Genomic DNA, 23,453 nt, shown 5'->3' on the forward strand with positions numbered 1-23,453 from the left:
ATTTGATTCATTGATGTTGACTTAGCGTTATCCCTTAACAACTCAAATTATGGAATCTATTAGCTGGGCAGCAGTGTAGCTAATCAGCGCTGAGCCGACCTAACCACTACGAGAAATAAATCCCAGTTGGAGGCGCATGGATTTGAAATTTGCGATGCTTCTTAATTCGATACAAGCTACGTTAAGCATGTTTTTTTTATTGGGAATGTACCGTGGCATGCCTTATTTTGGAAGAAGCCCAGGTGGTAAATAGTCCACAGATATCATGGAGGAATGTGGTTCTGTTTTAAATGTGTTTCATGCGGGTTACACTGCCATCAGCATCTTGGAAAAGGACATTATTAAGCAAAATTGTCAAACTACAAACACTGACATGACATGCATACTTTCGTGAATAGAGACAATGAAAAGTATGTTTTCAGTAAAAGATTTAATGTGGCAGAAAAATGAAATAAACTCCTCATCAAAGCTGTTTTTGTCATTGCATCATATGTCCCATGGGATCGTTGTGTGAAAGCAATACTATACAGATGAGACTGCTGTTGATTGAGCAAATGCAGTATGTTGCAGCTTTTACATGGTCTGCTAACCGCACGTATCTTTGCTGATTAGCTTTAGCTTCACTTGCAGGGACGTATTTACAGGCCGTGTGATATGGACTGTGCCAGATTGGCAAGTATGGCTTTTGCCAAGGAAACATTCTGTTTTGAGAGAAAATGACTTGTCTTTAAGCTGTTTGCTCCAATCAAGTATTGGCTCAGAGGCCAAGAAGAGATGGCTCTGCCATCGTTGCGATTCAAAAGACCTGAAACTCTGTGATGATTAAAGAGCTCCGTTTGCTCCTTCTTTTAGTTCGTCCTGTGGCGGAATGTCAGAAAGTAATTTTATGGAAAGGATCATGAGGTCTTGGCTTTGCTCTTGGGTCTTTTCTTAGAGTATACCCCGATGGAAGAGAAAGGAAGACTGTCTACCGTTTGCATCCTGTGGATGGCATCCATCCCTCCTCCCTCTTGTCCCACAAGTTCTCAGGTTTTCCAGTTGGTTAAGAGAAGAAGCCCAACACTGAGGCAAGTCCCTGGAGAAGCTGGTGAAGGGCTCTGAGCCCTGTGATTGATGGACCAGACCACTCAATCGTCTTAGAAGAACTGCCTGCAGGCCGGGTGGTCTACATTGTGATCGCACCAAAAATCTGCAATTAAAGATTTCTGTATGGCTGAGAAACCCATCTGACTCTAAGCTTTCTCCCTTCTCAGCTTCCTGTCTCTTTTTTTTTCTTAGCCAGCTCTCTTATTTTGCATAAGCTGTCCTTTCATTTGAAATCCCAGCAGTGCTTTTCACTAAACAAATTTTACCTAAGGGATTTATTCAGATTTAAGTTGGGATAACACCAGCTATCAAGAAGTTTCAAGGAATCTGAATTACACTTTCAGGTCAGGGAATTTGAGCAAATATTATTGAACAGCCTCCAGTGGAATGCACAACACAACTGAATGGAGATGGACAATAAATTAGTGAGGCGTGACGAAGTCTTTTGTTGAACAGGGCTAAATGGATAGACAACAATTGAAAGGTTTTGTCTGTTCCCTCTGTGGATACAGACACGTCTGAGTTTACAGTCTTTGTAACCAAGGGCGACACTAATGATGCGCAGCTTGAGCTCACTCTTGCAAGCCACTGGCTGTGGAGCTCTATATTTTCTACACAAATCATTGTAGAAACAAGCATGGGAACTGGCACGCCATTAAATCAGGACACAATCATGCTTTACTTTTTGGATATTAATGAAAATTACATGGCCAAGTTGTCACCCATTTTTAGTTTTGGGGCTGATTATCTTTTCTTGAGGTTAGAAGACAAGGTTCTGATTCGCAGATACAGTTTCAACCAGTAATTAGGAAAGTCATTGTGAACTTTGGCAGGCAGAGCGCTTTTATGCAATTTTTTTTTAACTAGCCACAAACAGCTCAACCCTGTGGACCAATAAAACTTTTACTGAACTTATCTTAAAGTTCAAGCATTTTTAGGTCCAGGATATGCTTAAGGAAACTCTAAGTACTATCTGCCTGTTAGCTTGTAGTGAGGAATTGATTTAAGTGCAGGATACAGAATCTAAAGCTTTATTAATTAATAAATGACACTTCAAAAAACTGGCAGAAGAACCTAGAAACCCAAAAGAGGAGAAAACCGACCTTTACTCAGCAAACTAAACTGACATCTAAGGAAACAAACAGGAATTTTAAAAAAAGTCAAGGCAAAAACTTGGAGACCTGGTAGGCACATGAGTGCAAATAACAGATAATCTAACAAAGACACAGAGGAAGGAGGACTCTAAATACACAGAGCAGTGATTACATGATGAGACACAGCTGGGAGCAGGCAGACAGGTGAGAACAATCAATGACAGGTGAAGTCAGTCACAAAGGAGGAAGTAAAACTCACACAAGACAGGAAAGAGAACCCTTCAAAGTAAGGAACTAAAGGTCAATTGAAAAATAAAATCAAAACACTAGAACGGGGATGTTGAACTCGTTTTACATCATGGGCCACATACAGCTCAGTTTACAATTGAGTAAAATGTTTGGCATCACTGTCAGTGAAAAAGGGTTTAACCATGAATTTAATCCCTGAGATATCTTATTATTAGAAACATAAGTACAATTTCAACAGCATGTCTCAGTTTTTTCAAAGAATTCAGCTGTAGCAAATCAAAGACATTTGTCAGCACAACTGTTTGGGCTTCACGTCTAAGAAATAAATGTGTAAAATTTACAGAAAAAAGTTCTGGTAGCTCATTGCCTATACTGTCCTGTAATTATAAAGCAGAAATGTCTGTTAATTCACAGAAAACGTCCTTTTTGGGGGTGTGGTCCCATTGTAAGAACAGAAATTTCTTTAGTTAGTAGTGAAAAAACAGGAAATTTAATTCTTTAATCAACATTTAATTTAATGTAATTATTTTGGTGTAGTGTGAATAGCCATGGGTGAGGTCTTTATCAGCAGGAAAATCTGTAGAACTTGTTAAAATACATTTAAAAGTCCAAATGGCCTCCTTCACAATTTTTCAAAGCCATCCACTGAGCCAGTTCTAGCCCTTGGGCCTTATGTTTGACACCCCTGCACCACGAAAATAGTTACCCAAAGACGCACCACAACTAGATAAACATAAGAAAGGTGAACTGGAAGTAGAATTATAATGATAAACTCACCGTTACTAGAATAAAAATGACATCAATCGAGAATCCAAAACTCAGATACACGGAAAAACCCCTAAAACCATAATGACACCAAAACAGAGTCTGTGCTAGCAGTACTTTACTGTTAGCATGCCTGTATATGTGCCTGTATATGTGCAAATATTTCAGTTTTTCACCACTGTTACTCAAATAATTAGGCTTTAAAGATGCACAAGCACAACATATTACCTGTCTCTCAAATTCATCTTAAAGCTGTTCATCTCTGCAGGGAGTCTTCTTCTCCCTGCTAATAAGCTTTATTGAGACTCCCGGACCTCCCCCACTGTGCTTCCCTTGGCATGTGCGCCCTGCTGTCACTCAGGCCAGACTTTCCTTGATCCCATCACTGCGGGAGGACGTGCCCGTCGCTCCTACCACAACATCTCATTACTCAGAAACTTCGGAGGGGGATTAGGAGGGTCTGGAGGAAGATGAGGAGGTGGGCAGGCAGGAATAGGGGCGTTGCTTTGCCACAGTTCCCCCCTTTTCGAGTTGCCCGCTTCATGCTGACCCACTTCTGCTCTGTCAACCCTCAGGTACATTGACCCTGCCTGGTCGACTGGGTCACAGCGGGACCAAAGCACAACTCAGCTTCCAGGACTTCATTCCCAGAAGTGCCACACATTCCAGTCACTCCTGGGAAAATGGCACAAACTCATGACTGATTGCTGGGTTTTGGTTTGATGGATTGCTGTCTTGGCATTTTGACTCTTGTACACTATATAGTAAATAAGGGAGCAGCTGAATCAATACCCGAAGCATGTATTTAACACTGGTGGCATGTATAGACAGAAAGAACTGATGGATTATAGAGATAGGTTCTTTTCTGGTTCTTCTTACCCTGTCAGGCATCATTTACATCTTACTAGAGCACTCTTTCAGTCAACAACACATTGGTTTTCTTGGGCTGAACCGAACTGACTTCTCTCCCTTTCCCAAATACCTCTGCTGGCAAAGCAGTGGTGTTTTACGTCCTTGCGTGCGTCACGTCTTTTCTAGACCCTTCATCACTGTGGCAGCAGATTCAAAGCAATGCATTGCTGTGGTATAATGTTATTTTTTACGCCCATAGTGTGAATCAAAAGATTGTCATTGCTGTCATTCCTTTCTTGAGCAGAAAACCTTCATGTTTTTTTTCCTCTCAGTGGATGATGACTTGAAGAGGGCGAGTCTTTAGCCAAATCTGTTTGGTTGTGTGGGCGCTGAGTGGCAGTTGTGTTGGCATGGTTAAAACTCCTGACTTTTCATGTGCTGTATGCTGGTGCATGATCACTTGCACTTAATATCCTCCCTCAGATGCTTAAGGCTATTACACAAATTCAGCCTTACCAGTCTGAGAGAGTAATGAGCATACTGGTGGTCATGCTCTGCACCTGATGCCCCATTTTCAGGCTTAGAAGTAATGGAAGTGCTCCAGAGGTACACAAGGAGATGACTTTGAATCAGATAGTGACCAGATTTAAATAGTTTTTGCTTTTTATGGGCGGAGAGAGAACTTTTGATTGCACCTCATATAGTGTATATAGCACAGGGTGTTGTAATCATTTCTCTGAGCTGTCTGATGTGTGTCACACTGTACAGTCTATAATAGCTAAAGACTCTTCTGTCTTGCTAACAAGCATATTGTTATTCTTTACAGTCCTCTACAGCCAAAAATACATGTTTTTTTCTTTCAAAATCAGAAGTTAGATATTATCTTTTCAACAGTCATAGAGAATCTGAGTCATCTGAGTCATGGAAAGATCTGGTACCAATAATCACTGTCTATGTTAAGAAAGACTTTCATAGAGTTCCCCCTAATCTCTGTTAAAAAACACAGATATGGATACACACACATTTAGACACTAACAGACTTACTCTTTGCCACATTGACCCCCTGTACATTTAATGGAGCGTGCCGGGGCTTGACTGGGTGCCGAATAAGTAATGACACCATGTTTTCAGGCTTCTAACACTGACAGTTTGCCCGCACTGGGGCAGTAACCGAGAAATGTGTTATTTACTGCAGCACCTCTCAAGCGCACACCTGAAACACACACATGCCACGTGATTTGTACTGCTTTGGCAAAAAACAAGCGTTAAGACATTTTGGCCAATCATTTTCCTGTGAGCAGCACATTAATCGTCATTCCTTGTGCGCACATTTAAAGCTTTAGTCTCTCGTTTAACTAGATTTGCACCGTGGTTGATGAAAACGGTCAGGGCTGTCATAAAGGCTTAGTCAACAAATTTATGATGATGTGCCTAGGGATTTACACAATTATGAATGGCATAGAGCATTATTACATTTTGTTGGATGACAAAGCTGCCTTATAAATGTAGTTGATGGGGAGCCCATTTGACTCTTGCTGGAGTCCCTCAAGGCTCAGTTGTGGGTTCCTTGTTTTTCCTATTACTGAGACCTTAAATTCTCCTAAACTTGAGCTCCTTCTCTTCTCCCTCTCTGATGAAAGCACTCCTCTGTACCAAAGAATCATAGCACATCATTTAAGATCACTGAGCTTCTCTGAACTGTTGTTTTTGTTTCTGTTTACAGCATATGCAGTGATTGCGAATGGACAGGTGGAATGTTCCAAAGGTTTTAAACGAATGAATGTCACACACTGTCAAGGTAAGCCTTTGCATGAAATATGCTGGAAAGGGTTTAAACATTTTATGAGCTTTAAGTGACTGCATGTTTATTTTAGCAGTAACAAAGATATATTAAAATAATTAAATCACTGTGATCAAATAAACTCACTGTCCACTTCATCGGGTATATCTTGCTAGTACCAGGTTGGACCCTCTTTCACCTTCAGGACCTCTTTAATCCTTTGTGGCATAGATTCAGCAAGGTGCTGGAAAGATTTCTCAGAGATTTTAGTTCATGTTGACATGACAGCATCACACTTGCTGCTCCTCCATTATATTTATTTACGGTTCCACCACGTTGGATCGAGGTCAGGTGAATGTGGAAGCTAGTCGAATAAAGTGAACTCATTGCTATGTTCAAGAAATTAGTTTCAAATTGTATGAGTTTTTTGACATGATGTGTTCTGATGGCTTTGCCGAAAGCAGCCATCAAAACATGGGTGCACTGTGGTCATGGACAATACGTAGGTAGGTTGTGGCATTTAAATGATGCTTGACTGGTACTAAGGGGCCCAAAATGTGCCAAGGAAACATCCATCCACCATAACACCACAAACGCCAGCCTGAACTGTTGATACAAGGCAGGATGGATCCATGTTTTCATGGTGTTTACTCCAACTTCTGACCCTACCATCTGAACGTCTCAGCTGAAATCAAGAGGCATTAGACTAAGCCCATCTGCTTCAAGGTTTAACATTTTGTGTGATCAGAGATGGTCTTCTGCATACCTTGGTTGTACCAAGTGTATCTTTGAGTTACTGTTGCCTTCTTATCAGCTCATAGCAGTGTGGCCATTATCTAACAAGACATTTTCTCCTGGAGAACTGCTGCTCCCTTGATGCTTTCGCTTTTTCTGATCATTCTCTTTTAACCCTAGAGATGGTTTTGTGGGAAAATTCCAGTAGATCTGCAGTTTCTGCAATACTGAAGACCAGACAAGCCTCTCTGGCATCAACAACCACATTCAAAGTCACTTAAATCAAGTTTCCTCCACATTGTGATTCTCAATTTAAACTTAAGCAGGTTGTTTTGACCATGTCTACATGCTTAAAAGAACTAAATACATGCCTGTTCTAGTCATTGATAGACACCAAATCCACTATCTTGAATGTTACTCGTGATAGCTACATATGAATCATTTCTCCACCGCCTAGAAGGGCTGCTTATAGTGGCCATCTAGCTCACAGCACATTTCTAGAGCAGAAGAAGGACTGCTGTTGTCATTTGCAGGTAACAACACAAAATGACATAGAAGACCTCCAGCAGCAACCTGGTTAGCCCCCCAGTGGGGAAACTCGAGTTTGCAAAGAAGTACTTTCAAAATCTTCAAATGTTCAGATTATACTGTGGTAACCGATGATGTACCTGGAGAACACACTTAATTAAAGTCCTTGCTTGGGAGACTGACTTTTTTGCCCCCCACTTCCCATGTCTGGGAAACAGGTCAAGACCACAGTTAGGGTTTGTCTGGGGTCAGAGTTCAGCAGTCAATAAGCACCTGGGGCTCCTGTTTTAATTGGTCTTGGGGTTCTGAGTTAATGTGGTAGGCTGTGATCGTGGCATGGATGGCTCTCTGAGTACTTGTGAGCATCAGATTGCTGCTTTGCCTGCTTTTCCCGTCCATCTGTATGTAAAACAAACATGGTTGTCCCTGAACATATACACTGTGTTATCGTCCATTTCAACATCCCAGCAGTGGCTGTTTGTCAGCTTGTGTTTGGTTTAGGAATCAGTAAACACCCACGGTGTCAACTCTCCCGCTAAAGAATTCCAACCATTTGCATTTGTTGGTGTCAGTAAATAGCCTTGGAAATGGCTCAATGATGTATACTTTATTGATCCCCGTGGGGAAATTCCTCTCTGCATTTAACCCATTCACTCAGTGAAACAGCCACTGGGCGCCCGGGGAGCAGTGTGTACGCACGGTACCTTGCTCAGGGGTACCTCAGGGTAGCCGTTCAGTGGATTTGAACCCCCGACCTTGGGGCCACCACTCTACCTACTGAGCTATCTACCTAACACTGACAACTGAGGCTAACAGTTACAAACTGCAGCTTTTCTGATGGCTCACATTATCATGTCATGATCCAAAGGGCAATGCTTGCTGAGGCATATGGAGTAGAACAACCTAAAAGTCCAGTTTTGACTCTCCGTATAGAAGACCTCATCCTTTAGTTCAGCAAGTTCAACATGTTTTCTGCAGAGAACAATCACAATATTGATGTTTTCAGGTAATTATTGAGCAGGACGCTCCTGTTTTCCAATAATGTGTCGAGCAGCCAATGAATGTAGAAATTTATCTTTCTATTATTCATGCTTTTCTTCTGTGATTGCTTCAAGATGTTTCCCTCTTCCAGTTGCTCCTTTCCTGAGTTCCAAAAAAGCAAAGCTGACAGTTACCCACAATATTTACTAAAGTGCTTTAAATCTGTGTTCGGCTGCTGCTTCGTTCCCCCAAAAATTATTTCTAATTTAAGGACTTTTGCTATCTGCCAAGAAGGAAAAAGAATCAGCTTTTTCTGAGATTTTGTCATTATTATTAGGATGGGGTCAAGCCCTCCTTCCTGTGGCTCCAGTCTCGAGCTGCTTGTAATGTGTTTTATTGGAACAGAACAGGGCTTGTCTCGTATTTGGTAATAGTCCTGATTTACTGCCAGTCTGCCTACATCCGCTGACCTTTGCGGTCAGTGACATCGTCGCCACAGCACGATAAGATTTCCTATCAGCGTCATGCTCTCAGGTCTCAGACTTCAGAGATGATTCCTTATCTTCAGAGGCTTCCTTCTCAAAAATTTAGGTCACTGAATTGGCCATTTGTAGCTGTGGTTGTTAGATGAAAAAGCCCGCAGAGATGCATGTGCAGGCCCTGTTGTGTGTGGTAAACTAGTGCTGGGAGCAGGTCACATTACTCATACACCACTTCAAAGAGGAGATTAATGAAGTCTTATGCAACTCTTTGGACATTTTTGATCAAGTTAATAAAAGCTGCTTATGATTTCACAACACTGACATTTGACACTCATCGTGTCGACTTGCTAGCCTGGTATTCAGGCTGCAATACTGATAGAGAAATATGTTGAAAAAGCCTGGTTTTCCCAGTAATGGCGCTTTGGCTAAATTCTGACCATGTGTATTCACTTCACAGACTTCCAAAGTGGTCCAAAGGTGCTCTCTTTACTCACAACCCAAAATACACAGTATAGGGAGCAATGTTGCCAGTTTGCTTTACATAGTTTCTGTAGATAATTCTGTAGGTGTTCACATGGGTTTTGAACAAAGAGGGGAAAGGTCAAGTAAGCAGCAGAACTTTGTCATGTGCTGGTAGACTATAAAAACAGTCACGCTAAAAGCCGTGAGCTCTTACCACAAGTGATGTTTGTCAAGAAGAGCAACCAAGCATAAATTCAGAATAGATGTTGAGATTAGCGCTGGTCATGGAAGGTTGCCACGGAAGCCGGTTTCAATTTAAATCAACCCACCAGCAGACTGTAACACTACCACTAATCTGGGACTCGACTGAATCATGGATTAAAGACCATGAGATAAACGGTGACCTGATTTCAGGTGTCCAGACGCTACCTGAACTAAAGTTAAATCACTACAAAAAGTGTAGACTTGGGGGAAACCGGCATGACATCACTCGTTTCTTCACAGTACGTCACTGTAAGGTGGAAAAGCGCAACGAAAACCCAAAATGGAAACGAAAAAGGGGCGACAAACAACAAGAAAAACATTAAGGCTTTCCCTGGATTTCTTTCAGCCCATTGATTTTATCAGCCCCGACCTTTTGTAAGCTCACTTTTTCCAGCAGGAAGGAAAACAACAAAACAAGAGCAGATTCATTCAAATTGGGGGAAAATCTGTGGTGGCAGGTTGTCGGGTTCTAGTCGTCAATGCAGTGGGAAAAGACCTAATGATGTACTCTTTGTTTAACACGGTAGAACAACAATCCTTGCCTGGTCCCAGTGTGATCACATGACTAAGCGCCTTAAGCATGTCCCCCTATGCTTCTGGCTGGCACACTTGTTAGCTTGTCTCCGTTTACCTTAGGGACTCAGGAGCTCTTGGAGCGAGAGGCAAACTCCTCTGGCCACTCTACCATTTCTGCATGTGGTTTAAGCCAGACAGAGGAAAAAATAAATACATTTTAAAAAATCTCTTTAATAACTTTCACTTATTGACGTAAGCTGAGGATCCCGTAACCATATTGGACGCTGTGAAGGAAAGATGCTGAGGATGATGACAATCTGAAACTCTCAGTGATATGCTCTATGTCTACATGACTGCACGTGTTCCCACAGCTGCAATATTTTACTTCCCAAGCAAGACAGGATTTTGAGCGTGTATTGTTTTACACCCGTCAAATGTGTACGTCTCCCTCCTGTCATCACGATTTCATGCACTTGTGTAACCTTAATGTTTCCATATTTCATCGCCTCCCCACAGCGAGCGGCTTTGCTTACATGATCTGTTGCAATTTTCTGACACCTTTCAATGTGTGAATCATTGCTGCCCAGTGTATTGGAAAGAAAATGCACCAAAGTTGATATGTGCAGTTTTGGTGGGGGGTGAGACTGAAAATCGTTTTTTTTTTCCTGGGAATAAACATGACTTCATGAAATTTCCATAAGCCAGGATATATTTGAAATGACTGATGTACTCTGCCTATTTCACAGACATCAACGAGTGCCTGTTGCCTGGAATATGTAAAAACGCTGAATGTCTCAACACCAAAGGAAGCTACAGGTGCACATGTAAACCAGGCTATATGTTAGATCCTGCCAGAAGCCACTGTGTCTGTAAGTATTGCTTGTTTTTTTGGATTCGTAACACACACTTTAAGACTAGGCTTTTTTATGCCTTTCTTGTGTTCCAATTTCTCTTCTCTACCAGCGGACAAAGCAGTGTCTGACCAGAGGGCGCCGTGCTACAGGTCTGTTTCAGCGGCGACATGCTCTCTGCCACTCACTAATCACCTCACCAAGCAGATCTGCTGCTGCAGCAGAGTGGGCAAGGCCTGGGGAGCTGGGTGTGATCGTTGTCCTTTACCAGGATCAGGTACAGCCCCAAAAGCTGCCCTGTGCTCCTCTTCTGCTGACCCAAAAAATGATCTTGTTTTCTATTTCTGCATTGACTGTACTCCCCTTCTTGAGTTAAACGCTTTTGCAGAAATAAAGTGTTGCATGCAAGCTTATGCAAGGGCTAGCAATGGTAATGAAAGAATAGGGGGAAAAAATATTTACCGCTCAGTCACCATTCTGTTCTTTGCCAGGCGTGTAATGCAGTTCAAAATAGCTAACTGTGTTTGGAGTGGAAAAGGACCAAAAACATAACAGTTTTCATATTTTGGAGGCTACATAAGAGTGGGAGTCAGTCTTGTGTTATCGCTCCAACCCTCAGAGAGAAACCCCACTAATAAACCGGCAAAGCTTCACAGCAGAAATGCGTGACCTCGCCAAGTGAAACATGGGAAGTAGTTGTCGTTTTTTCATACTGATTTAATCTTCAAAGTCTCTGAGAGAAACAAGCTGGTTTTATTGAGTGTCTGTACTAGCCAGTGATTCATGGGGATTGTCATAGATCAGATATCATAGACACAGACCTCCACGGTGCTGCTCAGTTAGGACCGACGCAGTGCATGGGCGCACGGCCTTTGATTATTTCGGACGTTAGCTTTTTGGATGGCCTGAAAAGCTGTTAGACCCCTGAACAGAGCAGCCAGAGCCATTACTTGTGACTCGGTAACAGGAGCCCAATGAGTTTAATTCCATATTTACGCCGATTCTTCAGATGTGGCTTCTGATCATATATAGCCCCATTTCCCTCCACTTTAAATTCATCATTCAGTAGCCTATCATATCCACGTTTCCTGTATTTACACAAGCGTTTACAGTGACCGCATATCTGTCATTACTCATATCTCTATTCCAGACTCTTTTGGCATAGAGTAGCCGGGTTTCAGGTCAGGTAGGGGACAAAGAGCCTCTCACTTGTAATGGATTCACCATTGCTGAGGCTTTTTGGACTCCGATACAAAGAGGTGCAGTCTCCTGCCTTTTATCTAGCCAGCCAATCCTCCATTAGCCTCTCACTCACATGCCTTTACACCAAAGAGTTCAAAGGTCATTCAGCATTACATGATCCTCTACTTCCCACAGTTTGAGAGTGCCGATATGCCCACATGTTTTCAAATCCCGTCGCTGTTAGCCTCCTCTGACAGCTGTCACTGGCCTGGCAGCTTGCTAAGTTCTGCAGCAGTCACCGAAACCCAATCTCCCTGTTCACAGCAGAGCATAAAGTACAGCGTGCCTGTCGTAACTGTATTACATGGATGGCTTATGGTGTTACTTTGAATATCAGATAGAAATAAGAGCCACGATTATGCTGTCAAAAGTTAAATGTCAGTTTTTCGAGCTGAAGCTCAGAATGCAGAGGTGATGTTTTCGATCACTTACTGGTCGCTCCTGTGTCTCCTGTGCTGCAGACCACTTCAAGGAGATCTGCCCCGCTGGCCACGGATACACTTACTCGCGATCTGACGTCCAGATTTCTCTTCGACAGCTGGATGATGTCGAGCTGCAGAGCATGGGAGTGTCACTCGAGGATGAGAGCCCTACTTATCCGCAGTTTCCATTTTCTCAGCCTTCGTTTCCCAGTGGGCCCCAGTACCCCAGCTACCCTGAAACACCGCAGCTACCCCAATACCCCGAATACTCTGAGACCCCACAAGCACCCCAGTACCCTTTGACTCCACAGCATCCCTCACATCCAGCCAGAGAAACACCTAGACCGCCACACACAGATGGTAAGAATAAGTTTTATGTTGGTAAATATTTGCACTGTATGACAAAGAGTTGAAACAGTGTTCTTAGCGAATGCGTAGGCCTTGGATGTTACCTAAACATGGTATTCATTTAAACCCGAGGATGTTTCAGTCAGGACCACCATACAGTGGTCAAAAGAAGATTGTCAATTCTCTGGCAACGATTTACATTTGACCGTATGGCTCTGATCTGGGACCTGGAAAGCACAAGTCAGCCTTTCATGCCAGGCAAAGCAGCAGCAGGGCCATTCAGATCAGAGCAGGCATCACTGAGAGCAGATGACATTCATTAAGTCAGACCCAGAAGAAAAGGGGGAAGCTGGGGTGGAGCTGTTCTGCAAAGTGTCTCGAAGATGCAAAGCAACTATAAGTTGGCTAGAGGAGCTTAAGTAGTGCTTAAACAACACATACCAGCTGGATGCATCAAAGGGGATGAGCTGACCCATCAACTGACATGGGCTGGCACGTAGATCAGCTGATGAGTTTAGTCTGTCAGAAGAGTGACGAGCTTGATTTTTGCCACAGCCCGTGACATAAACAGTTCAGAGCAGCTGCAATGATTGAACAATGGCAGTTTTTTATAGACAGGATGCAGTGCATTAACATTATTGTGAAAATGTAAACATCAACAAGCTGCTTTAATCTCCGTGAATAAAAGCTTGATAGATGGAACATATTCACAGCGGTCTAAGTGAAACCCCAGCGAGCATCAAAAAAAGCCTGCAACAACAAGTAATCCACACGGATCATGAAGCTTAATCCTCAGGATTTTAAGCAAATGCATCTTCCTGATTTAAGCTTTGTGAGATACTGTATTGGCAGTGCTGCAACATTTTGATTTGTATGTGGAGACAGTTCTTTAAATATTTTGGGATTTTTGTCTTCATTATCGGAGATATCTAATTCCATGTTTTTCTTTCATTTTTCTTGGCCAACAGTGTACACTATCTCTCACAAATATTTGAAAAAAAAAATCTGGCCAATTTTTGTTAGGGAAAAAAAAGGATCACCAAAGCTGCAGACGAGTGTCTAAAGGCAACATGCGTGTATACATAATTGAACAAAAATGTGTTTTGTGATGGCACATGTTAATGCAGATGTAATGTGTTCTCCACTGATAAACTTTTCCTCTTTTTTTGTGGTAGATGTGGAAAGTCTGAGCCCGGTAAGTTCTCCCTCCTTTGGTGCATGCTTCTTCTCGGCATGTGTTCTAGCTATTTCAGCTGGAGGGTTTGTTATGATTATATAACTTCTTCAGACCACATTTTGGTAGATGCACACATCTAATTAGCACAGAATTTACCAACAAATACCGGAATGCTGTGAATATAAATATGGTGGTGAAAAATGTAGCCCAATGTTTTTTAATGAGTAATATTTGCTCGTTTTCCAGCCAGCTGTTGGGACAGAGTTACCGCCACAGTATCCAGGTATCTTCTCTTTTCCTTCTTTATTCATTCAGATCATACGAGACTGGTAGTTGAACAAGTAAGATAAGATAAGATAAGATAAGATAAGATAGAACTTTATTAATCCCTCGGGTGGGTTCCTCTGGGAAATTCGACTTCCAAAAAGCACAGCAACGACCGAAGTTACAGTTACAGAATTGTTATATATATATACACACACACACATATATATAAATACAGAGACAAATATAAATAAAATATACAAAGGGGATAAATAGAATAAATAGGAATAAAAAATAAAAATACAAGTGAATTGCACATTTCAAGTATTGAGTCTATTGCACTGTTGACTATTTACAAAAAGTATTGCACAAAAGGTATTGTACAGTGAGGTGAAGAGGCACTACAGCTTAGTTGTTCCCCCCTCCTTTGTCCTCCTGTTTCCCCCCCACTCTCCCCTCCAGAGAGGAGTTAAACAGTCTGATGGCGTGTGGGACAAAGGAGTTTTGCCTCCAGCTGTTGTTTATTGCCTCTTTGGGTTTGATTTACAATCTCTAAGCTTTCTGTCAAGCACAGACATGTTGTGTAATTTCTATAAACTGCTCCCACACAGTAGTGGCATTCACAGTCCTTACTTTGCCCTCACGTCAGTGAAAACACTGACATTCAAGTCTGAAGGCTATGTTCAATGAGTCTACCTGATTTATTTTGGTCATTGTAATTTGTTTTAGCCCGGAAAAATGACTAGATCGCTTTTATAGTCTTGAATAGGCAGCTAAGGCATTAGAGTGGCTGGCAAATCAAGCGGCGTCTTGTTTTGGTTGTAGAGACTAGAACCTGTCAAAGTTTAAGAGAGATTTAGTTGACTTTGTCATTTGTGCTTATCTAGTGCCCCATGACTCACCTTAACTGTCTTAATAGATATTTTTCCGGACTTCCCGAGCATCAACCCGAGGCCGGATTCAAAGGAACCATCCCATACTGATTCAGCTACAGGTAAACAATAGATTAAAAAGTCACATTATAGGAAATCAGATATATTCAGCCCCACTTCATACATCTAAAACAAAACAAACAACATGACAATGAACAGGTGGACAGGAAGTTGCTATGCGAAAGAGCACCACAGGGCTCAGCTCTTCATTTTTTATACACTCTGTAAACTTCTGGCAGACAGCAGCACGACTCATAAGGCATTTTTGTAGGCTTACCCAAAGTGAAGCTGGAGAGAGCTTAATTTGACCTCTTTTCCCAGAGCCAATTTGGCTTGAAGCTGCTATTCTGCACAGAGGGTGAGAGGGCGAGAAACCAAGAAAGAGTGTGCCTTTTGGAAGAGGAAGCTACTCTGAGTGGACAGAGGCCAGATTTATGAAAAACTTAGGAAGAGCACGGGACATGGTGAAAGCGTGTTTGTGTGACAGACTCAGCGAGAGAGTGACAGAGAGATTTAGGAAGTGAGAAGAATTTTTAGTAATCTTATAGAGAAATGGGATTTTTTTCTTTTTTCTTTTCGTCAGCCAGACCCAGAGGCCCAGTTTAACATGGCTCTTTTGGACAGAAAAACACAAGTACAAAACTAATGTCAGGCTCTACTGTGCATGACCTGTTTCTTGCCGAGCACTTTGTACGCGCTCCATACCACCTGTTGGACCGCTACAGTGCTGTAAAACCAGCGCTCCCATCCACGACTCCACCTATAAAACAGCACGATGAGTTCCCCTGGAGAACAACATGTGTTCGTGGAATGCACATTTATATATTTTTTAGTTTTTTTAAACCAATGTTGCGCAACCTTAGGTCACAAATAATCTTGTTTGTTTTTCAAGTGACAACTCTGCACATCTTTGTTCCTATCCATAGGTATTGACAAGTGTGCCACGACCCCCTCTATATGTGGCCGTGGGAGATGCGTTTCTGTGCAAACGGGCTACATTTGCCTCTGCGAGCCAGGATTCAAGCTCAGTGCACTGCAGACCAACTGCATTGGTAACTAACAAATGGAGCAAGAGCGAAAAATGAAGCAAAACAGGGGTAACAGTGGGACACTCAAAGAGAAGGAGGAGCACACAAACACACACAGACATGCTGACACCAGATGCCACGGCAGCTCTGTCCGTCATCATCACAGTAAAAGCCAGTCTTCATCACCAGTGATTATAAACCTTTGAGAAATTAAGTGAGCCAAAATGATAGGACTCTGTTTGTTTATGCTACCCTGTCCTGTGATGCTTGACAACAGCTCACGTCCCACCCAGAGAGCTGATGCTGTGGTCCTTTTTTTTCGCAAAGGCTTTTGGACACAGCCTCTGCTCCACACAGCTGGGTTTTGGCCCGTGTTGTTTCTGTTTCATAGAGGAAGCTCTAAAGTCGGTGCTTTAAAAGTGTACTGTGCTGGTGAAGTGCAACAGCCACGTGCTTTCCTTTCTTTTTCTGCAGATGTGAATGAGTGCGATGAGGATCCATGTGAAGGAAAGGGACGTTGTATAAACAGCTATGGGTCCTACACCTGCCACTGCCACAGTGGCTACAGCCAGGTGATCACTCAGAACAGGAAGTTCTGTCAAGGTGAGACACAGCCCCAATCAGCAGCAGGAGATATAAAGTTTCCAATGGAAACTAAGCACTGCAAGTCCTCGTCTGTCAGCGCCGTTCATTTTAAAAGTATTCTGCCCTAATTAATGCTGCGGAACACAACAGTAACTTTCTTTTTTCCCTTCTCCTTGGTTTTCATTCAAACTGGCAGACATGAATGAGTGCAGCATGCCCAACAAATGCCAGAATGGCAAATGCGTCAACACAGAGGGATCTTACACCTGTGAATGCAACGCTGGCTACGCCAAGTCTCGGAGAGGCGTGTGCGAAGGTAACTTGCGTGCGTGCACAAGCAGCTACGCATACAGGCTCAAGTTCACATAACAGGGCAGTCCTGGCCAGGCCTATTTGTTTGCTTCCATGAATTAGCTGAATGAGCTGGGCACTAACAAAACACATATTGTATTTTCCTTTAGTCAAAGCCAGGAAGAAAACTTTGCTCATTCTGTGACAGACGGACTGTGTATGTGTACATTTGCGGCCTTACACCCTCTCTTTCTTCCATGCATGCACGTATTGTCTTAGTAACATTGTTTTAGCAACAACTCATTCAGATTTTTCTTTTTCATATTTTCCACTTTGTCCCGGAGCAGATATAGATGAGTGCAGAGATCCCAGCTCCTGTCCCAACGGTGTCTGCGTCAACACTCTCGGCTCCTTCCGGTGCCAGGTTTGCGGACCAGGGTTCAGGCCTGTCGGTGAAAGATGTGTGGGTAAGGCAACCTCACACCCCATTATAGCAGTGGCACCAGTACCCAGGATCCTAAGGGTGTTTCCAACCGCTGCATGGAAACAAACAGGGCTTCCCTATTATGTATTAGGTAACTTTTACCTACTTGAAGCTGCTGTTCCTGGTTGGCATCACTCGAAAAAACCTAACAAAAAACAAGGCAACAGGCCATGCCATTAAAGATGTGTTGACAGCCGATGATGCAGTACAGCTCCCCAAATATCACAAGCAGAACTAAATTTGCAGGATTGTGGCTTTTTGCTCAAAGGGACTGCTGATGTGCATTAAAATGATAAAATAAATAGTATTTTGCGCTTCAAACGACTTTATATTGGATGTTTTATGTCGAGCAAGGAGCACTTCTGGGCCCCAACGACAGCCCAAAAACCACAGTGATGATGGCTATATAGCATAGACTGAGAGCACGACTCCACCGCCTTTGTCTATTCAGTGCTTCCACGTATAATAAATCGACTCCTCCACCCGAGCAGCCCCAGAATATCCCAAATATTGTTTAAACACATCCACCGTGCTATTGCTGATCTTTTGATATCACTGGCCCTGTAAAAAGATTGTTTGTAATACTTCAATTTGGGAGAGTCCAAATATTTTCTCTTGGCTACAGCCTTGAACAAACAGTGTATTATTGTTGGAGAGCTCTCCCGGCAGAGGCGAGCGAGGCTTTATTACCACTGCTGGGCTAGGTGAGTGTTTCAGGAGACGTATGAGAAGGTCGAAGGCTCTGTTCCCCCGCCGCTAAAAGGTCCCGGCACGCAAACAAATTTTCTCACTCACCCGTGATGTTGTCTGTGGCCCGCTGTAAAGGTCTCACTGCAGATTACTAGACGTGACCACACAAATGGCTGACAGATTACACTCGGTATGTGTTTTGTTTAAGATTACACGCCAGCGGCTACCAACCTAAAAGTGGCCCTGTTACATAACAACCCAACTGCTGTTAGTTACCACATCCCCTCCGTATGACCTTGCACCCCTCTAATTTGTTTGGAAATAACGCAGAAATGCTCGCACGGCGAAAAAGCACGACGGAAAATATGGAAGTAAACTTCAGTGACACTTATGAGTTCTTTAAAAATTGATTTATCAGTGAGTCAGTTGAGCGACGCTCAGGTTTAAAGTCTCACAATTTCTCGTGCTACCAAAGAAAACACCGCTTTAGCCACTTTCATGTTTCTGCCAGTCTGCTATTATTATACATTCTCTGTAAACCCGTGGTGTATAAATAGTAACTGAGAGGAACTTCGTAAATGAGGGATAACGCCAGAGGTAAATATTTTTGCTCTGGACATTTGCACAAGCAGCGCTAACAGTCCTGCGGCATAGGTCTGCCGCTTCGGGAGTCACATAAAACATACAGCATCAGCAGCAAGTTTCCAGCGTTTGCTTCAGTCAATTGCCGACAGCACAGTGCAGTAGTTTGAATCCAATTGACCAAATCGTGGATAAGCCTAATTGTTGGCGTGATTGAGAAAACGGTTCCACTCCCTTGTCGGGGCTTATCGCAGGCAGGCCTAAGAGATGCTGGGTGATAGCAGAAACAAAACACTGGGCCACACTGACAGACATCTGGCAGCGCCCGTGGTTAAGCAAACAAAACCCGCTCTGTGACTCTCGTGCAGTTTCCAGCGTGTGTGCTCAGTCTCCGAACATTTATCACCTCTCAATACGATCTTCTCTTCTCCCTTCCTCCTTTCGCAGACCGCCTCCTTCCTCTTTGATAGTCTTCTTCTCAGTCGCCCACACGATCACACTTCACTCTCATTCTCTTCCCGCAATTTAATCTAACCTAAAAAATAAATAAATACGCCACTGTTAACACTTGATAAATTCCACTACAATGCTATAAAACACTGTTTCTACATGAGGTTTTCCACAATTATGATTCCTGGGTCAACAGCTCTGACTCATGAGGTGGAAAAGACAGCTTCTTCAACAAATAGTAAAAGGCTTTCATGAATGAGGCATGGTCTGCGCACTGCTGTAATTTAATGACTGCTGTTTGTAGTCATTACACACACTAATTATGCTGTAATTGTTTCCCTTTTCCTGCTAAACAATGCTGACACGGCCCTTATTTTCAAAGGAGATCTAGAGCGTTTTTTGCTGTGTTGTGCTTTTTTCATTTTGTCAGACTTGTATTTTTTTAAAGGCTTTATTTACATAAAAGTATATTTTTTCATTTACTCCCAGTGTCATCAAGCCAAACAGAGACATTTTTTAATTTTATATCCAAAGATTTTTGTGTGCAGAGGCCAATTTCTGAAAGTATAAAAAACAAATCTATAATTTTAGATTCTGCAAAAGTGGTGAAAATGTGTGTTTTTTGTTCTATTTTCAGTGAGCTAAGCCTTTTAATTTATGCTCGTCCCACAGCACAGTTGTGGCAGGGTGAAACCTAAAATCTGTTCATCCATCCATTTATCCATCCATGCATCTGTCTTCTTAACCGCTTTTCTAACTTATGGTCAGAGTCGGGGCTGAAGGTTATCCCTGTTCTGATGACCGGTCCATCACAGGGCAGCAACATGCCCGCAGATCCACACGTGTGGCCTTTTTAAAATCACCAAGCAACCAGAAAGCCATGTGCTCGACAAAAATCTTGCAAGAACAGGGGGAACATGCAAACTCTACACCAGGGATGTCAAACTCATTTTAAATCATAGGCCAGATACAGCCTGCTTTGATCTTTAGTGGGCCACACCAGTGTAAAGAAACTTAACTACATATTTAACCCCTGCAATATCTTAAAATGGGAAAAAAGAAGTGACATTTCAGCAGCATGTCTCATTCTTTGTGCGTATTAAAGACATGCTTCTGTAGTAAAGGAAAGAAATCTGTTAGCGTGGTTTTTTTGGGCTTAAACTGTAAGAAATAAATGCATAAAATTACAGAAAACGTTCTGGCATGTCATTGCCCAGACTGTCCTGTAATTATAAAACAAAGTTTTTGTTATAAAACTTTCTTTTTTTTCCCCTTTAGTCTGAAATCACTGCGAAAATTAGAAAATTCTTTATCAGAGAGTAAAAAAAGTAGGAACTTTTCTGTCATTTTATTGTTTAACTATCTCTTAATTACATTGAATGTATTAGTTATTAGTATGAGTGGTCTTGTGTGAGGTCTTTATCATTTGGAAAAGCTGAAAAACTTGTGAAAATACAGTAAAACATCCAAAACGGATCCCAACATTTTCCAAAGCAGTACAACGGGATGGATTGGAGTCTTTGCTAGGCCATTTCTGGGCCCCCGCACCTTATGTTTGACACCCCTGCTTTACACAGTCACCCAGGAGGTGGTTTGAACCCAGAACCTTGTATGGGGTGTCAAAGCTAAACGCTGCACCATGCTACTGCCCTTTAAACCTAAACATCCTTCCTGTATACGTTTTCAGATATGAACGAGTGCTTGAACCAAAGCGTGTGCGGCCGTGGGCGGTGTGTCAACACCGAGGGCTCCTACAGGTGCAACTGCTTCCAAGGCTACAAACTCTCACCAGACAATGTTTGCCAAGGTATATGTCAGTCAGAAGATCGGTCAGACATTATTCACACCCCATGTCAAAGTTACTTCTCTGTGAGTAGTTCTCCACAGGGCAGTCGTGGAAGCCTTGCAGTACCGTTGAAGGTTTATTTAAAAAAAGAAATCTACAAAGAGTTAGAGGTTGGCTTTATTTTCTTTTTTCCCCCTATGATTTCTCTCCAGATGTGGATGAGTGTCTGCTTCCGGGAGTCTGTCTCAACGGCCGATGCGTCAATCTGGACGGAACCTACAGATGCACCTGTAACCATGGCTACCAAGTCACCTCAGACAGCAAATCATGTGAAGGTCTGCAAAGGATTATCTAGAGCTGTTGGGTGTAACTCATCACCGCATACTTTTCTGCTCGTGGCGCACTCTCGACAGCAACTTAATGGCTGCAAATTATTTCCCTGCTAGATGTCAATGAGTGCGCAACTGGTAATGCCTGCCCTGCGGGAATTTGCATCAACTCTGCAGGTTCCTACACTTGCCAGAACTGCAGGCCTGGGTTTGAACCATCTGCTGACAGACTGAGATGTGAAGGTATGAAACTGGCCGCCTAATGGTTTACACTAACGTGTCGTTTTAAGGTAACACCGGTAGGCGGTGATGATATTTTTGCCCACTTGTGATGATATTCGCCCCTTTTTCGCTTTCCAGATGTTGATGAGTGTTCCCAGGGCGACTTGTGTCTAGGTGGGGTGTGCGCCAACACAGAGGGGTCCTACATTTGCACCAGGTGTAAGGCTGGTTACAGAGTGTCTCAAGACCAGCAGAGGTGTGAAGGTAAAAACAGTCTCCAGCTGTTTCCAGCTGTTCTCGTCATTCAGCGAAAGTCATTAGCATTGTTATGACTATTAAAGGCTTACTCAACACGTTTGAGCAGCTTGTCGTTTCCCTGTAAAATTGACTTTCCCTCGAAACTGCATTTCCTGTATGTACGGAATCTTTACACTGATATACACGGTGTGTTTTTTCCAGATATTGACGAGTGCCAGTCCCTGTCTACTTGTGTCAACGGGATCTGTCTAAACTCAGAAGGTTCTTACACCTGTGAGAACTGCCCCACGGGGTACAGAGTGTCGTTTGATGGAGAGCTCTGTGAAGGTTGGCTTATTGAAAATTACTCACTTAAATGGAGCTTTTTCTTATTTTTGAGTTTGTTGTTGTGAAAACATTGCAATCTGCCAGTGAATGTCTAAGTCTCCATATTGTTTCCTAACAGATATTGATGAGTGTGCCCTGCCCACTGCCTGCCCCCAGGGAACATGTACAAATAGAGAGGGTTCGTTCACATGTGTTGTCTGTGAGCCCGGTTTTAGAGTCTCTGAGGATGGACAGCGGTGCGATGGTGAGAGTTTGTGGTGGAATGTCTTTGCTTATGTTTGCATGCTTGAGTCCAGGTGTGTGTAGATCTGGCTTTCCAAACATGCCAGACTTCACCTCTACACCTAACAGAATCTCATTTGCTCTGCAGATTTGTTTCTCAGCTGCTTTATGTTGTATGTAAATAACATGAGGTGTGGTAGCATGAACCCAAAGTCTCCTCATCTGAGGCAACAGCTCTAAAATACTTCTAGACATCACATCATAGCTGGATCCTGGACCCCTCTGGCTCTGGCACCAATCATCTGTTCCTTGCTCAACACAATGAGACACCAGCCCTCAAATAGAACAGGATGATGTCAGGCAAATATCCTGCAGATAGCTCAGCTAAAAAGATAGAGGTGTCGACATTTGTGATTCCTAGCCCTAGCGATTACCCATCTAACTGATTACCACTGGCAAGCTTTATTTATTTGAAGCCAGAGATGGTAATCTGTGCTATGATGTGCCTTTGTATCTGTGTCCAGATGTGGATGAGTGCTCAGTGGCTAACTTGTGCCCGGGTCAGCTGTGTCTGAACACTGAAGGATCGTACACCTGCAGGAGCTGTGAAGCCGGCTTTCAAGTGAATGAGGGCGGCCGTTACTGTGAAGGTAAGAGGGCATCTGTACTTAAGTACCTGCCTAGAAAAGTTTGATATTTCAGTATGCTGCAAAGTTGAGCCAAAGTTATAGTGGACCACAGTACAAGAGGAATGCATTAGGCCCAGAACATGATTACAGAAAATCTTTACAGCGTCTGGTAATTTTTCATGACATGATTTATGGGATAAATGCAGGGAAATGGCTGCTTTGAGGAATCCAGTAAAGTCTGTCATGACTTCATGGAAGCAGAACAGGAATGATTATTTAAATGGATTAAAACATGGTCTCAGTTAGCCTCATATACTTTGGTGTGTTTTTAAACAGAAGTGTGGATCTAGCCTCAGAGGAAGATCCCACCCCCCCACCGATGTATCTTAGCGCTGGGAAAAAGTCGCACAGTAAAAGCCCGACTCTGAGTCAGCCTCTGATAGGATTTTAATGGATGTCTCTGATGCCATGGAAAATATTAAGGACTTAATTTGAAATGAAGTCAGCCACTCCCCTGCTTCTCACTTATTGCAGCAAACT

The 23,453-nt window shown here is 42.8% G+C and overlaps 1 protein-coding gene across 3 annotated transcripts in view; it reads left to right on the forward strand.

Annotated features, from left to right (window-relative positions):
- Positions 1 to 23,453, forward strand: part of LOC101478535 (latent-transforming growth factor beta-binding protein 2) — a 91,949-nt gene that overhangs the window by 47,069 nt on the left and 21,427 nt on the right. For all 3 annotated transcript variants that reach the window (XM_076877479.1, XM_076877480.1, XM_076877481.1), the window contains 18 exons: positions 5,770 to 5,844; positions 10,541 to 10,663; positions 10,758 to 10,922; positions 12,349 to 12,669; positions 13,833 to 13,852; positions 14,081 to 14,117; positions 15,018 to 15,092; positions 15,957 to 16,082; positions 16,533 to 16,661; positions 16,840 to 16,959; positions 17,282 to 17,401; positions 20,828 to 20,947; positions 21,139 to 21,261; positions 21,373 to 21,498; positions 21,616 to 21,741; positions 21,937 to 22,062; positions 22,181 to 22,306; positions 22,809 to 22,934. In XM_076877479.1, coding sequence (XP_076733594.1) covers positions 5,770 to 5,844; positions 10,541 to 10,663; positions 10,758 to 10,922; positions 12,349 to 12,669; positions 13,833 to 13,852; positions 14,081 to 14,117; positions 15,018 to 15,092; positions 15,957 to 16,082; positions 16,533 to 16,661; positions 16,840 to 16,959; positions 17,282 to 17,401; positions 20,828 to 20,947; positions 21,139 to 21,261; positions 21,373 to 21,498; positions 21,616 to 21,741; positions 21,937 to 22,062; positions 22,181 to 22,306; positions 22,809 to 22,934 — 2,184 coding nt within the window. The remainder of the gene's footprint in view (positions 1 to 5,769; positions 5,845 to 10,540; positions 10,664 to 10,757; positions 10,923 to 12,348; positions 12,670 to 13,832; positions 13,853 to 14,080; positions 14,118 to 15,017; positions 15,093 to 15,956; positions 16,083 to 16,532; positions 16,662 to 16,839; positions 16,960 to 17,281; positions 17,402 to 20,827; positions 20,948 to 21,138; positions 21,262 to 21,372; positions 21,499 to 21,615; positions 21,742 to 21,936; positions 22,063 to 22,180; positions 22,307 to 22,808; positions 22,935 to 23,453) is intronic.

Source organism: Maylandia zebra, linkage group LG19, assembly GCF_041146795.1.
Source record: "Maylandia zebra isolate NMK-2024a linkage group LG19, Mzebra_GT3a, whole genome shotgun sequence".
NCBI lineage: Eukaryota > Metazoa > Chordata > Actinopteri > Cichliformes > Cichlidae > Maylandia > Maylandia zebra.